We start from the raw sequence: 17,641 nt of genomic DNA, 5'->3' as shown, positions 1-17,641 counted from the left end.
AATAAATGCAGAGAAATTAATGTACCCTATTATATGTCATTTTTTGGAATGAGGAAAGGCTGCCTGCAGTGAATTGCGAAGCTGTATGCCGCATAGTGATCAGAAAGAACAGCGGGAGATTGTTGCGGCCATGTAATGAACAGCCTCTATTACCCTGCCACCTTACCCCTTGCTTCACCATTACCACACCTCCCCCACATCTTTGCTTTATGCCATTCTCCTCCCTGCTTATTTTCCCAGCTAGCTTTGTATCAATGCGAAACTTTGTGTTACATTTTGTCCTGTCATTGGAACATTTACCGTAAATCATAAACAATCAAAATCCAATCATTAAACCCACAAGTTACAATGTGACAAAAATGATCCATTAATTCTTCTTTGTGTTTTCATCAACCAATTTCTAAGCTGTATTGCCTCCATTTCTAAGAGACCTGATTTTGTATAATGGTACCTTATGCGATGAAATTCTTCATCCAGCACACGCTCAGAAGTAACTAACAAATTAATAACATTTGTCAATTTTTTTGAGTAATATTTATACTTGTAAGTGTTCATTTCCATCCTTCCCTCACTGTCCTTAATGAGTGTCATTTTCTGTGCTACCAATTTTAGGCCAGCTGGTTTATAGTTTATTTACTCTTCCCTTCTACTTGAAAAGTCGAATTGGAAGAAATGAAAATGAAAGTTCTTGCTCTGCATCCTCTTGGGTTTTTTTAAATCAATATATAGGCATTACGAGCTGAGATGAGAGAATATTTTGGAAGAGAGCATTGTCATAAGTGGGAAGGGAAGAGTTGGTATCCCTTAATCGGGTAGCTGAAATGAGAAGAATATTGGGAGATGAGATAAATAATAAATACCATAATCTAATAAATCTTAACAGTTTGGGATTTATAAAAGTTTGGAAGCTGAAATGTCTGAAATATTATCTTGGATTACTGTTTATAGGGTGGGGAGTGTTGGTGAAACATAATGTATAATCAAATTAAATTTGTATGGGAGAAACAGGCAGGAACTGTAGACATGAAGTATCTGGCGTAGTTTTGTCCCAAAAGTCAACAGGTCTCCAATCTTACCCACCCATCAAAGCCAAAGTCCTGTTGTAGCCTTATATTTTTTGTTAACAACTGGATGAAAAATGTTTCCCCTCTTAATATTTTGTACTTCACCCTAACTCTACGTCCTTTAGTTTTATCCACCTCTGATAAAGGGAAAGGTTTTCTCCTGTCTACCCTATCTATACCGCTCATGTGTTTACACACCTCAAATTATTCTCGCGATGTGACTGAGCATCCAGCAATAAAGGCTTGTCCTAATTGATAGGATCGTTTTGGGAATGGCAACATTTTGAAAATCAACTTTAATTGCTGAAAATAAGTAGTGTTTATGCTGTTACACGGCAAGGTGAATGAGTCCGAGAGCAATGGAAGAATATGTTGACACTTGGAGATTAAGTTTACATAACAACATCGCACAGAACTAGCCCACTTGGTCCGGCAGGTCTATCTGGTTATTAATCTTGCTTTATCAACACTCCTATTTTTTGCAGACCTATGTGACGCTCTTGTGTGATACTCATTAACTTTGCAAATTACGACCGGTTAAACGAAGATCCCATGAACCTTTAGAGAAGAACAGGAGAGAAATCTCTTATCATGACCGATATCTCTCAATCAACATCACTAAGATTGATTATCTGCTCATTATGATATCTGCTCATTACGCATCAATGAGTGTATTTTTTATCAATTACTGTGCTGGTGAAACCAGTGGCAACCAGGAATAGACTGGTTGACAACCAAGAATAGGGTGGTGATGACTGGAGAGACGGTGGACAGCTCGGAGAGACCGGTAAACTGCATCCTCTGAGAGGAGGAGACCCAAATCACGCTACAGAAAAACACATGGAAAAATACCCCCAGGGTGCCCGAGAGGGGGGGAGGATGAGCACCCCAATTTGACGTATCAAAGGCAAACGACTAATGGCAATGGACAACCGACTATGAGTATCAAATGCAGATGTGGAAAGGTCTGCAAGAACAGCCGCGGCCTGAAAATTCACCAGACCCGGATGAAGTGTTTGGAGGGAAAGGGAGTGTCACATCGCACAGGTATTTTACCTGGTGAGACGCAGGAGGAGCCGGGCCTGGTAGCACACCATAGAGCCAGAAGCCTCCAAGTGGCGCAACTCAGAACAGACCTCTGAAGATGGTTCGAGTCATATGGCCACAGGCCTGTAAGATGGCAGTCTGGCATCAGTTTGACGAGGATGTCAACAAGGTGCTAGAAGCAACAGCATGGGAATCAGCAGCTGCAAACGAGCACAGTCCACCACCCAGATGATCACCTTCGTGAAGGCTGGAGTGTAGCTGCCAAGAATCACAGCAGCCAGGAATCCTGGCGACTGCGCAGGACTGGCAGCTTTCTGTCGACCTGGTGAAACAGCTGACGCTCCCACAGCACATTGCCACGACCACCCTGAGGCCAGATATCCTCCTGGTCTCAGAGGCGACCAAAAACATCGTCTTGTTGAAACTGACAGTGCCGTGGGAGGACCATCTGGAGGAGGCCCATGAGAGGAAGATGACCAAGTACGAAGAGCAGGTCATAGATTGCCGTAAGCAGGGCTGGAAGGCAAGGTGTATGCCCATCGAGGTTGGCTGCAGAGGTTTTGCAGGGCAATCACTCTACAAAGCCTTGATGCCCTGTGCACTGGGCATCAAGGAATAGAGAGGAGAAGAGCCATCAAGAACACCACAGAGGCAGCGGAGAAGGCCTCGAGATGGCTCTGGATTAGGAGAGGAGGTCCATGGGGAGGAGCGAATGCCACCTGAACACAAGTTGTGGTCTGATCAACCACGGCTGGGTCACCTGGGCGAGGGTGTCTGATGTTGAAGGACCCGAAACACCCAATGACCCCAGGTTACATCACTGATGATGTGTTCAGGAGCATCAATAGATGTATTTTTTTTATCAGTTTGTAGGAATGTGTGTAAATATGCAGCCATTTTACCAAAATGTGAACATGAATGCTTCACCAGTACTTCACTATCAGTGTACTGTTTTGAGACAGGGAGCCCATACATTTTTCTTCTACATCCCCTAAAGTATATAGTTTATTCTTCAATGTTAATTGTTTCAAGAGCTGCTGGTCATTCTTATGATATGAGTAATTAGGACCACCTGAATTTGTTGGGTCTGTTTAACTTTATCTCTGAAACTATGCCCCTGCCCCCAAATGCAGACTGGCCCCTATCTGTCAAGGCAGCATTGATTATATTGTCTGCAAATATTGTCCAAATTAGGTAGGCTGAAGGGATGTATCTACTCCTGGACAGTGTTTTATAATGTGAAGTGAAAGAGTTTGTTTGCAGTATATGCATTCTTAAACGTGTTGGGCAGAGTGACCAGTTTCTATATAGTAAATAGTATGTGATAATGTGAATAGATGTTTTCATAAGCATGGAGCTTGCTTTCTAATGGAGTAATTTGAAATGTACCAAGTAAGTCATACTTACTATGGCCCTACAAATACAATTTATTTTCTCACTATATTTGCCAGCTGAATTCATACAACTGCGACGTTGAATTGTGGTTAATAAAAATATTGTTTGATTTTTGCATAGAACAGAGAAGAATGCATAGAATAAACACAGCTTCATAGTCAATTTAGATTGCTTCCTTCACATGCTGACTAAAAGGATTGTTTTTTTAATAAAAAATGTGCCTGTCATGAAGGTTAATGGTGGCATTATAACTAAACAATTTAGAGGAGGCGGTTGTGCATCGTGGCTGGTACAACCATCACAAGAACTGCTTCTCTTCAATAATATAATCCCTTAGGGAAAGTTAATGAGAGTATTGATTTAGCTAAGCCTAATTGATTTTCAAATTTATATTTTAATGCAAAATGAGGTGGAAATGGCAAATAATTCCCTACTTTCTTTAATAAACTTTTATTGAAAATAAAATTATGTCACTAATCCCAGTGATACCTTTCAAATTGCTAATATACTGCTAATATGTTGCTTGAAATGCTTTATGCTCTTAATTACTTAGTTAATTTGAGTGGGAGAAGCAAAGAAGAATGAGAAAATCATTACTGTGATTCTCAATTTTTTCTCAGCATGATTAGCTGAAATAACACTCTTTAATTAGCATATAAAAAATGTGGTGGGCGAACTTTCAAATAACAGAACTGAACTTGCTACTACACACCTGTGAAAGTTATTTTAACTGAATCACTGAAACATTTGAGAAAGACATCTTGTAGAAACTGGTGCGTGCCAAATTTAGGATCTTGTAATGTAACAGTAGCTCAATTCTATTTTAACTTGGCAAAGCTATAATGTTTGTCATAGAAACTGACCAAGAGAATTTTTTAAAATGCAACTTCAGGATAGGTATTCAGTTTTAGAAATGTTTGTGCAGACGTTTTTAAGGACTTCCAAAGCTACCATGTTAATGATCCACAACCTCATGCCAAGAGCAGTCTTCATATTCCTGCTGCTGACATATGGACCAACAAGTCTGCCTTTTTTAAATGCGCTGATGCCAATTTGCTCAAAAAAAGGGCAGCCAGATCCAAGTGGGCAAAACCCTACTTAATGGCGGGGCCATGCATGATGCCATGATCCTGTGTGAGAACCAGGTGAAATTTTGACAGTCTTGCCTCCAGGCTTTGCTGATTGTCAATGTTGAATTAACGAAGGATTGCAAATTATCCTTGCCCTTCTCCCATATGGGTGTTCCCCTCCATTGGAATAAATGGCTTTGAAACGTTTCTGCCCTGACCATCGGGTAACAGGTCAGGGTTGGGGAACCTTTTCATGTTGGAATGCCGCATTAAGTTAGCTGTAATCTAATAAGGCCGCATCCAAGAAACTTCAATTAAATACGCTTCAAAATGTACATTATTTTGTAAAAATCTAACTACTATGTACTAACTTCAAGAAAATGAAAACATTTTGTTAATTCTAAAGTTAACTAATCTTTTAATTACTTTGTTGTGACTGCTTTTTTGTGGGAAAGCATTTGAATATTTGGTTGCAACATGGAGGTACGCAGTTTCAGCTGATCTTCTTGATGGGTATCCATTCAGTTGTGACCTTCAGGCAGTCTTGATTTGGGTTAGGTAGGAGGATGTAGATTCGTAGCAATACGTAGTTGAAAAGCACGTATTTTGTTGAATCTTCTTTTACACTTTGGTATTTTAAATACGTTCATTTTAAGATTAAAATAAAAATAATAAAAGATGAACAAAAACATTTAAATAAAAATAAAAGGATTTGTTCTACAAAATTTGGATTCATTCAAAAGGCTGGACTTAATGGCCAAGAAGGCCGCTGGTTCCCCACCCCTGTGTCAGGTGAAGCACAGCTGCCATGAACAACCTGATGCTTTTGCAGGTGGTGGGAAAGGTAAAAGTCAGTAGTACGGTACAAAGCTATTCATATTTCTTATCACATTTTCTCATTTTATGACTTCACTTACTTTGGCTCATTACTCTGTTTCTCACACGTGGAAAAGAGAGAGCAAAGCGGTGAAACATTTGAATTGAGTCTTCAGTCCCAGACCTTTGTGGACTGTCACTGCCCCCTGCACTCGAGTATTACTATGAACAAAGGAGGAGTTGATATTCATAGCTTTAAGTAATGAATCACAAATGGTAATGGAACAGCTTGAGAACTGTGATAATCATGGTGTTTGAGGGACAAAAATTAAGTCTCCAAGGTATGTGATTGAACCAACATTATAACTGAAGTGATAAAGGATTTGACTTCAATGAGATAAAAGTTTTCAACTGATAAATCAACAGACAAATTGGGGAAGCTGTTGAAAGGTAATTGGTAAATTGCAATATTTATAAAATAAAGATCCTGTCAGCTTTCATGAGCTCAGGGTGACCTTCATTTGTTAAATCATGGTTTGTTAGAACAGTTTGGAGGAATGACAATGAAGTAGTTTGAAAACTGAAGGGAGCTGACAATCTGCAGCTCCGGCCCGCCCTGAGTTTCACGCAAGACTACACTGTATACATCTGTGGGTTTATCGTAGTTACCGTGGGACCTTTTTTACCTTTCAGCGGGCAAGGACATGAAGATTGGGTTAGTAAGGAATATCAAATTTCTAATTATTGCAGGTTGATGCGGCTGTTAAAATGAGGGAGCCTTAATCCATACCCTTTTGTTATCTTGCATTCATTTTTGGAAAATGTATGTTGCATTTGAATTAACTTTTTTTATAAATGCTAGATCAGGAAAAAATGGACAAAAATCATCAAGTTGTGATGAATTGTGCCTCTGTTCTTGATCAGTGCAACAAATATTTAACAATTAAATATCATTCAGCAACACATCCGATCCAGCAGTAATGTATGATGTTAAAAAATTGGAATCTAAATTTTCCAGCTTTGCCTTACAAGAAAGTATAAATCGTAGTCATATATACATAGTGAGTTTGCATTGTCTTGTCTTGCTGTAATTAAGACACTGTTTTAAAGTTGGATTGTTAAGTTATTGAAGTGTTTCATTTAAATATTTGATGTATATTTTTGGATTGTTCTAAGTTGGAATTTAAAAACATTTATTTCTGACATAAAACAGATAGGATTGGTGTTAAAAGTAAATACTTGTTAGGTTTGGTGTAAGTTGCAAATATCCGAGTTGATAATGTGGCCATTTCTGAAGAAAACTGATGTAGTGGATAGCATTGTTATTCATTTGCTTGTTGAATAACACTGGCTGGATTTAAACTTGACTAGAATATCAAATGGAAGGTTAAAATTTGAGGTACTTTATTTTACCCAAAATATTTTTGTCACTTGTGCATGTGATGTTGAGAAGCTGGGGAATTATGGGGCAGAGTCTTTATCAAGTTAGACTTCTTGTAGATTAAACTGCAATATTTATTCAATGCTGAGAAATAGCCCAAAGTGAGATAATTAAGTAAACACATAATCATCCAAAAGGTCATAAGTGATAGGAGCATAGTTAGGCCATTTGGCCCATCAGGTCTGCTCTGCCATTCAATCATGGCTGATCTATCTCTCCCTACTAACCCCATTCTCCTGCCTTGCTGTCACCTTTACTAACTTGGTAGCGTTAGTGTTTCTAATCACGTTTTCAGTTGTTTATATTTGAATTCTTCGGTAAATTGTTTGATTTAACACCTTTGAGATATTTTTCAAAATGTGAATGTTGAGATATTCACATACATTCAATGCCTTTTGATGGCTGCTGGGCCTGGACAAGTCCCAGCACTCTGCTTAAACCTTTCTGGGAGTGATACTTTGGTTTTCAGTAAGAAGGGTCTTGTTGATCAGGATCTGATTTCCGGCATTAAGTTGCCAATGTGGGTAGGTATCGTTCACCATGGACTGAAGCAGGACACACTGTACTATACCACCAGCTGTATATGATATCATGTACTATCCCACCAGCTGCATATGATTTTGGACCCTTTGCTTTCCCCGCCAGTGTAAAACTTCTGGTGTAATTGCTTAAGTATTCAGCAACACAAGTAGCTGAGATTGTGACTTTTAATATTCACCTACAAGCAATTTTAAGAAAGCATCTGTTTTAAAAGCCTTCAATTTTTCAGTCTCTGTGCTCCTTGATTTTGCTTTAGATAAGTTCAAGAGTCAAGAGAGTCATCAAAAGTGTTTTGTTGTCATATGTTCCGAAATGGAACAATGAAATTCTTACTTGCAGCAGCACAACAGATATGTAAACATAGTACTCTGTAAACATTCTGCTGACTGGATAGCACACAACAAACGCTTTTCACTATACCTTGGTACATGTGACAATAAACTAAATTGAAACGGTTCACACTTGCCTTTACTTAGTTGTCCTCTGCACATGTTCTCTTGTATGTTCAGCTTTTAATGCTGTCCCATTTGGCTACACCTCCTGTTCTGGAAATCATTCTGCTTAAGACTTTCCTCTAACCATTAACTTAGACTTAGACTTAGATCCTTTATTTGTCATTCGGTCTGAACGAAATGTCATTGCCTGCAGCCATACATGTAATAATAAACAACAAAACACACAATAAACACAAATTAACATCCGCCAGTTTACGTGCAAGTTAAAAGCTATTGATATTTATGAATCTCAGCATAAAATTATTTTGCATTTCCTGTACCTCAAAAGTTCCATTGCCTACACTATTATCTTACCTGTGTTACAAAACCAGTGCGTATATAAATGCACTATACACATAAATGCACATAGAAAAAGGCAAAATATCTTGACTTAATTGTGCTTGTCCATTAAAAGCTGTGTATTACCTAAAAAGTTTACTTTCCATTATGGTGAACTGGTTATGTTATTGTTATGTCTTAATAATTGACCAGCACTTATTAAATAATTTTAATTTTGAAGGTCAAATGTATATCAATATGATATTTGAAAGTGTTCTTTCAGTATAAAAGCCCTCAAAGTGTGGAACTTGGTAAGCAAGACAGCTTCTGTGAGGTGGGGGGTAATTGTGGGTGCATTGGTGGGAACAACTGAATATTGGCATAGATTTAAATATGTGATGTTGCATTGGGATGTTGGCAGATGGCAAATACCTGTAAAAAGTTTCTGCCAAATTTCTATCATGGATTTGTCATTTCTTATGATACAGGAGGAGGCTATTGGGTCTATGCTGCCCATCAGTCCTGTTCTCCCACTTACCTTTTCTGAGCGAGACAAGGTAGAGCTGTTCAGCCAACTGAAATATGCATCCTAGGCCACATGGGAAGTCTGTTTACCTAGACAATGACATATACAGAAGGTTTCTCCAACTTGAACTTGGGATTCCATTGTTGAAGTGAGGCTAGATTCACTGTGGTACATCTGTGAAACAGAATGGCAAATTAAGAACTAAGCTATGTAGGGCTGAAATCAGTTTTTTAAAAACTCATCTTTGGTATTGTGCACCTGAGAGGACCGTTGATTGCATTCAAAGAAAAATTCAAAGCAAGAAAATAGTTGTTTCAGGTGACATATCATCCTTGATTCTATTCATGCAGGTTCGAGGGGCTGGAATAGCATTTCCTGCTCTTATTTTTTTTTTTTAATGCCATTCGCTCCATTTCAAAATAGAGCCTGTATTATTGCTTTGGAATATTATTTCTATGGTAACGTCTGGCTGCAGCTTATAATAAAGGTCATTGTAATTATTTCCCTGGTGGTCTAAATTTGACGCTCAAATATAGTTTGCAGCTTTAATTGGAAAATGTAATCGTTTCAATTTTTTAATTATCTATATATTTAACATCAGTTTGAAAATAAATGCAAACTAATTGTTTTGGACTGTATTCTTGTGAGCATTATTTAGTACTTTTTCTATAACAAAATGTAACCCACAGAACACTTAAGTTTGGGCTGCTTTGTCGAGCTCAGTTCCACAAGTTTCCCACTGTGAACCTGGTAGTTGAGGAGAAAGTGCAAATAAAAGCAAACTTCAATGTTTGACATCTTGATGTTACATTTTAATCTTTCCCGTATACATGTTCCAAACCAGTTAATCTCCAGTGTAGTGTCGACTTTCACTCACATTGTCTTCATTTTGAAATGTCCACAGAAGATGTCCTTGTGCTCCCTCAACTTTCACTGCTTCCAGTAAGATTGTCAGAGGAGTTGGAGAAACATTTGGATGTCCACAGCATGTGGTACAGATGTTAATCTTTTGTCAGGTTACACAAAAAAGCTGGAGAAACTCAGCGGGTGCAGCAGCATCTATGGAGCGAAGGAAATAGGCAACGTTTCGGGCCGAAACCCTTCTTCAGTCACATTGGTTTTGTTTTGCTTTTGGTCACTGATTTGTATCTGCTTACTGAGGTTTCCTAACTAATTTTGCCTTGTGTTTTCATCAGTTCACATTTTGCAACCAAATTTTTGAAATTGGCTTTGGATGCTGGTCGTTAAATTAATTTCTTGCTTCTTGCCCAATGTCTTTTTATTCATCATTTTAAAGTATCCAGGGATAATTCTCTCTTTGTTGCTCTTGTCTCAGAACGCCAGTTTAATTTTGATGAATGACATGTCATTTTGCACATAGAAGTTTGGAGAATTAGGTGATCCTTTTGTCTCTATGTTTTGTATTACATTTTTCATGTCTCCGATCTGGATTCTCCCTCGTTAATTCTCTTTACTGCATCTTTCTTTTTTCTCTTTCTGTCTGCTTCACTATTTTTTCTGTGTGAGACTGTGGTTGATATCATATGATGCTGTAGACAAAGAAGCCCCTAATGGCTACAGCTACAATTAAGCTACACGGCTTTCCCCAATTTCTTGGATCAAATCATAGTATCTGGCCCTTCCATTTATCCACAAGCCATCCTTTTAACCAGCTGTTCATGGCCTTCATATAATCAAATTCAGCCAATACCCGTATTTAGTCTTGTCTGTAGATTTAATTGTCGAACTTAATACATTTATTTCAAAGGAGATGACAGAATACAAAGAACTATTAAAAAACTATAAAGACAATATTTGTAACAAATAAACTACACCAAATGCATAAAGTGCATTCAGTTTAGGATTGTTCAGCCTGGACACGAGTAATCAGATGAATATTTAAATAGAAGCATTGAACACCAATTTGGTCAGAAAAGGTAATTTCTTAACTGGCAATTTAATTTTAAATTCTGTTTAAGCTCTTATTTATGCATTGGAATTTTAATGAAGGCAGATGTGAAAGCATAAACTAAGTTCAAAATAATGGCATCCAGTAGTTATGTAAGGATATGGATGTTACATAAAATCTTGCTTGTTCAGGAGATAAAAAGGGAATTTAACACATTTAAGGCGATGCAGAAAAGAAAATGGACATGGCAGCTGAGAGGAATACTGGGATGAAAGGCTAAGGCAAAGGTTACATTTTAAAATGCAGAGGTATCTGAAGTGTAGTCTGGACCTAAGCTGCTTCTGACTGTTAACAAATAGGAAGCATATTTGTGCAATCGACTGTTTGCATTAAACGTATATTACAGAGTGAGAAATTATTAACTTATTTAACATATTTTCGTCAGAAACTTCATGTACGTACGCAGCAGAAATGCTGATTTTTGTAGTGGAGAATAAAGTAACAGTCTAATTCAGAAGGAAGCTTAATACTCTTCAGTCTTGTGGAATAGATGCTAATCCTCAGCAGGGTACATTCTAGGAGTATGTTCATGACAAACCTCATTGCTATCCAGTCTGTCTACTCAACACTAAAATTGGATAATGTTGCCAAAATCTGTCTCGGTATTGATAACCATTGATTATTAACATATATTAACTTAATGTGACAAATAAAAGTGATTACGCTTAACCTTAAATGCTAGTTTGAATTACTCTTGCCCTTTTGAGTTTGGCCGTGCTTCCATCGTCACAAAGTTAAATTAACCATCAGCTGTCCTCACTTTGAAAATTTCTTCCTGATTCTATCCTGATTCTGAGATGCAAACGTAAACATGTCAAACTAACTGTTTGTCAGTTATGCCTAAATCATCATTCTTAAGGACTTGCATCATAACTTTTTATATCTCCACGATTATTTTAAGAGAATGGTGATGACTGGGCTTTTTTTGCCAACCACTTATTTCTATTCCTCTGAGACATTAAGATTGAAAACATCTTCACAGCTGTGTTTCCTGCCTCCCTACTTACTGTACCTGGCTCACAAAGTCCAATATTCTCCAGCAACCTCCCCACTCCATTCGGGTTTCTCTTGTCTCTCCTCATGACTTCATGGGTTTATTTTATCCATGAAACCCACCTTCATTTTCAAATCAACTGCTTTTTCAAAAAAGGCTCTGACTTAATTATTTCGGACTATCAGTCCAAGTTAGAGTTAGAGTTTACAGTTTATGATTGTGGTACGGTTTCATTAATCCTTACTTATCTTAACATGGCTCCAGTTATGAACTCTCAGATTCGTGCTATTGCCTAAAGTGCTAACATTTCTACTGGTACTGCTGCTGGTATTCCTCGATCACACCAGGGCCATTATGAGTTTAATGGGCCTGTCCCACTTAGGCGACTTTTCAGGCGACTACAGGAGACTCTGCGGTTGCCACATGTTCGCAGATGGTTGCTGGGGAGTCGCCTTCATGGTCGTGAAGAGTTCCCACATTCTGGGAACTAGTCACGGCCTCATTATGGGAACATCTGCCAATATCTCCATTTTCAACATTGAAAAAAATTAGTGGCGACCAGAATGAAGCCGCCAAGGAGAGTAGCGAAAATTCTCGTGCCATAGGTGGGTCGCCAGGAGGTCCTAGTGGGTTGCCAGGAGGTCGAAGGTTCTCGTAGGTTCTTGTAGGTTGTAGTTGGTGCTGACCGGTGAATTTCATTGGCTCATTGGGGAAAAAAAACGTAAGCAGTAGTTTTCAGAACCAAGGATAACCGACGGTAATGTTAATGTCCGCCGAGTTTCACAGCCGTGAATCTCTGGCTTCTTAAAAGTTGTCTCCACTCTTTCTCCCTCCTTCTCCCCCCTCTTTTAAAGGACTTATCGTACAATGTGCTTTCACCATCTTAATTACAGTGCCAACCTTCCTGTTCATCGCGGTGTGTGTCTGTATCACCTTGGCTTTGCACCGTGTGAATATCACTTGGACAGCGCTCCACCCGCGTGCCCTGTCCCCTGCCTGCATAACTGGCTGGTGAAGGAAGCGGTGTGTGTGTGTGTGTGTGTGTGTTCCACTCTGACAGTTGTCGGGCTTTCAGGCGAATGCTGGCGACTTGTGTGTGTGTGTGCGTTCCATTCTCACAGTCGCCGTTCCAGTTGCTGGTTTTTCAGGCGACTGCCGGCAACTTGACAGTCGCTGGCAGTCGCCTGAAAAATCGTCTTAAGTGAGACAGGCCCATTATTCCTCTGATTTAATTGTTGAACAGAGGTGGAATATTATGTAGTCTTTTTTACATCTGCTATTCTGTATTTAGTTGTAACCATTGCACTTGCAGCAATATATTTATTTGTGGAATTATGGAGTCTTTCTCTTGACCACTTCCTCCTCTGCTATAGTGTACTGCCATTTGATCTGAACATCTGAAGCTAATGTTCATTTGTGTGCCAGGGTGTGTCAAAAGCAATGGCAACAACAAAAATAATTGAACTGGAAAAGTGGAGCAGATGATTTTGTTCTGCAACTTTTAAAAGAGTAGAAGATAGGAATAATGCAAATGCCTGTACTCTGATTTTGATCTTTCAATTTCCAAGAAATTCTTTAGAAAGGTGAAAAGGGAAACATGGAGAGAAATGTTTTTCACGGTGAAGGAAGTGCAGTAGTAGCACCCTCTCCCAATAAAACAATGTGATTTCTCCAGGACAAAATAATTGCATATGCAGCGTTTTGTTTGATACAAATTCTCTAAATAAAATCTATGTTAATCTCTGAGAGCAACGTGGCCACTAAACTTGATTGACATAGGAATTTCTTATTCATTCCCACTCTGGCTAATTATTGCATCGGCAGTATACACAGCCAATTCAGAATTGAGTTCTTGGGTAATTAGGAAGTGGCTGAATTAATATTATTGTGACTGCCAATTTCAAGTTATTTTTTTTGAAGGGATGACTGCAGTACAGTACAAAGAAGTTACTGTTGTATTGATTTCCTCTGTAAGAGGCTGCTATTTACAGTTAACACTTGGCATCTATTGGGTGATTACTGAGATGCAGGAGGCAAATGGAGATATTGGCAGATGTTCAAAATAGTAAGACATAACCAGTGACATCCTGCAGGTGCTCAAAATCCCCAAATGTGACCAGTGACATCTCTGACGTCTCGACTATTCACTATTTATTAATGACTCGGTATATGGTATCGAGAGCCAGATTTCCTAAGTTGCTAATAATGCGAAGATAGTTCTTAAAAGCAATGTATTGAATGCATTAATTTACATAGGAATGTTATTGGTTGAATGGGAAGGAATGGGTTTCAATGTTGACAAGTGTGAAGTTATCAACCAAAAATGCGTTCAAAGTAGAATAGAAGGTGTAAAAATAATTATTTTAATTAATAACCACTGCATAATCTTGGATTTCATAATTTTTCCCATAATCCATGAAAAATGAGACAATAAAAACAAATGATTTGACTGCAGAGAAGTACTGATTCTTTGGCACCCAGACAGGATTCATCCATTACAATATCACGCTGAATATCATTGATTAAAAACATAAAATTCTGGAAATACATAGCGGGTCAGGTTGCATCTGCTGGAAGAGAAACAGAGTTAATGTTTCAGGTAGAGAAGGGTCATCTTTACTTTTATTTCAGATGTCCAGCATCGAATTTCTTTGAATAGTAGCGACCTTGCAGAAGTGACTATTCAGTTGCCTAGATACAACTCTTTATGTTTGTATAACTCCTGAAAAGTGAGTACAATGCATACTGCTTATTCAGTGCAGAGGAGCTTGTGAGGCTCCACGGGAGGTGATGTCTTTCAGAAATGAGAACTTTTAAACTAAGGCCCTGTTTTGGATCTCTATTTTAAGGCAAAGAAGTTTACAGGGCAATTATTAATCTTTAGGACAGATTATTTTGAGGATAATCACATTAGTGCACTGTCCACATTAGGCCATCGTCTTTCATATAGAATAATAGTCCCAACATTAAAAAAGTAATTTTAAAGCAATTTGGCACTGAGGCCAATAAAAGGCACTGTGTAAATATGTTATTTCTGTAATAAATGAGAGAGATGGTAAAGATCACAACTGTGAAATTTTGTATTTATTTAATGCTTACATATGTGTTTTACAGCACTGCATGAAATCCCATGCAGATGTATTTGTAAAATGTCCTGTTTTAATGCCAAAATTCCACTTATTGACTGCTAATGGCTTTCTTTTAAGTAAAAATACAATCCTCTGAGAATTTAATTTTTATAAACGTACAAAATAATTTACATTTTCACAGTACATTTCATGACTGAAGGCTATACCAAACCACTTTGATATGAAGTTTTCTTGAAATGTTGGTATATAAAAAAACATGTAGCACAGTCCGAAATTTGATTTGTGAAGGAATGGGCAGAGACAACATTTTGAGTTGGGACACTTCTTAAGACCAACGAAGGATCCTGATCCGAAATGTTAGCTGTCTACTCTGTGTGCTCTTCATAGATTCTACCTGATCCTCTGAGTTCCTCCAGCATTTAGTGTTTTGATCAAGATTCCAGCATCTGCAGTTCCTTGTGTCTTTGTAATTACATTTTATGGATTCTAGTTTTGAGGACTTGGAAAATGACTTTCTGATTTATTCACAATGTTGCATTTGGATTAGCATTGTTAAAATGAGAGCAATATAGCCTTGAGCTGATATCGGTAAATGTTGTGCATGCCACTCCCGTCAACAAACAATTACTTTTTGTAGTGTTCTGAATTAGTTGGTTACGCAGCATTTAACAATGAATCGCCCTACTGTTTTAATTTTTTGAAGTGACCCATTCTTGTAATGTATATTCAGTTTAATTTGCATATATCAGTTTAAAAGCCTTGTGCCTTTTAGTTCTTATTTTTAAATGCTTTGAGCAGTTAGTTAGTGACACCAGGAGGTAAAATGCAGTTCTGCAGTGCGAGCAGATTTCAGTCATTCGGTTGTGTTGCACCAGTAAAGATTGTTGAAATAGCTTTTTCTCTATTAAAATTAAATCTGATTAAAATTAAGTCTGCTCCAACCCCAAAAACACGAAAGACATCTGGAATCTTAAATACACAACTAGATTTCTTTGCAAAGCTATTATGGTGAGAAACTGAGCCCCCAGTACAAATCTCTGATCACATCCGGCCAGCGATGAGGCTTCTCATTGCCATTCTCTGTCTCCTGCTTCCATAATAATTAAAACCCATATTATAAGATTACCTCCAATTTTAAGCACATGTACAGTTTCCTGTGGAACCATATTATTTTCTGCAAGTCCAGAATGACTAAATTAAATTGGTGTTAACTTAAATATTGTTCATAACAACCACGTCATGTATTGTTCAGATTAATAGAAAATGAATTAATCAGAAAGGGATTGTGAAGTTGTTGGTGTCTGTGAGACATATGTTTTAAGAAAGGGGAGAGTGTTCCGAGGAAGTATATGAAACTAAATCCAATTTTTTTGTTTTTCAGTGTTGTGCGCGAAAAATTTGGCAAAGAAAGATTTCTTCAGTAAGTATTAAACTTTGGTGTCTATAATTTTATTTCTGAGGAACAGAAGCTTGATTGCTCCATTCTGGAAACAGTAGGGCCATAATAATTTTGCGCCCACCAACAGCTGGGGAAAGATTATTACTCAGTTCTGTATTGTAAATTAAAATGTCAATCGTTACTTTCTTTTACAAATTGAACCATTGTTTCAAATCTGGTATATTCTGCTTAGGTCTTATGCAAAATTCTTATCTAAGATTAGTATGCTTAAAGATTAATGTTTCAAATCAAATTAAGTCCATATCAATACTATTTGCGATGAACATAGTGGCTCCATTGCTGTGTACACGCAAGACAGATTCTTTGGGTATTGAAGGAATTGTTAGTGCAGGAAATACCATTAAGGGAAAAAATCAGTTGCAGTCATATTTAGTAGTAGAACAGATTTTTGGGGCTAAAATAATTCTTGAATTATTTATGCATTGCATGGTTACTGGTATCTAATGGCACAGCACCAATGCTGGCTTTGAAAAAATGTACACCTTTCATATGTCACATTAATGTGGCAGCCATGGGAAAGGCTTCTGACGAGCGTGGCTTCAGTGTTCCTTGATATTGGATTTAATACTCGTAATGCAATCCCAGAGATCTGTTCAGGTGTCGATGCTAATGACTTTCAAAGATCACTGAGCAACTGAGATAAATCCAGAGAACACCTCTCAACGAGGTCAGGTGCATCCAATTCAGCTGTATTATGACTGGTGTCAGATATATTTGCCTAGATCAAGGCTATTTGACTCATCAGGTCATGCTGGCATTTATGCTCCATTTACGCATCCTCCTTTATTTTCTCATCCAAATTCAGAGGCATAGTTCACCATTCCCTTTTCTCTCACATGCTTGTCGAATCTTCCCTTAAATACATTTTAGCATTTAAATGCACTGTTAGTTTCAACCACTTTGCGGAAGCAAATCCCACAGTCAGGCTATTGTTTATGTCAATGAAGTTTCTTCTGAGTTCCCAAATTGATTTCTGACTTACTTTCTTACTTATAATATGGCCTACATTGATATACCTTCCCACATGTGGAAATGTTCTCTTTTCATTTACCTCAAAACCTTTCAACACTTTAAGCAAATCTATTGATTGATCAATTAAGTATTTAAGAGGTATAAAAAGGCAGCGCTGCAGTAACTCAACAGGTCAGGCAGCATCTGTGGAGAATCTGTAAATGGCTCGATTGTCATCATGTATTGCCATTCTGTTGACTGGAAAACATGCAACAAAAGCTTTTTACTGTACCTCGGTACACATGGCAATAAACTAAACAACAAATGAACAAACAAAAGGGAATGCGTGGCATTTCGGGTCGAGACTCTTCTAAAGTGAGTTGCTGCCTGTCCCGCTGAGTTACTCTATACACTGCGAATGGCTCAATTGTAATCAATTGTTTTTTCTGCTGACTGGATAGCATGCAACAAAAGCTTTTCACTGTACCTCTGTACATGTGACATTAA

General features: G+C 38.0%; 1 protein-coding gene across 2 annotated transcripts in view; it reads left to right on the top strand.

Annotated features, from left to right (window-relative positions):
- Positions 1–17,641, top strand: part of smurf1 (SMAD specific E3 ubiquitin protein ligase 1) — a 66,488-nt gene that overhangs the window by 24,588 nt on the left and 24,259 nt on the right. For both annotated transcript variants that reach the window (XM_055651049.1, XM_055651048.1), the window contains exon 2: positions 16,106–16,144. In XM_055651049.1, coding sequence (XP_055507024.1) covers positions 16,106–16,144 — 39 coding nt within the window. The remainder of the gene's footprint in view (positions 1–16,105; positions 16,145–17,641) is intronic.

Source organism: Leucoraja erinacea, chromosome 20 (genome assembly GCF_028641065.1).
Source record: "Leucoraja erinacea ecotype New England chromosome 20, Leri_hhj_1, whole genome shotgun sequence".
NCBI classification, from domain to species: domain Eukaryota; kingdom Metazoa; phylum Chordata; class Chondrichthyes; order Rajiformes; family Rajidae; genus Leucoraja; species Leucoraja erinaceus.
Note: the sequence above shows the minus strand (reverse complement) of the source record. Positions and strands in the feature narration are given on the sequence as shown.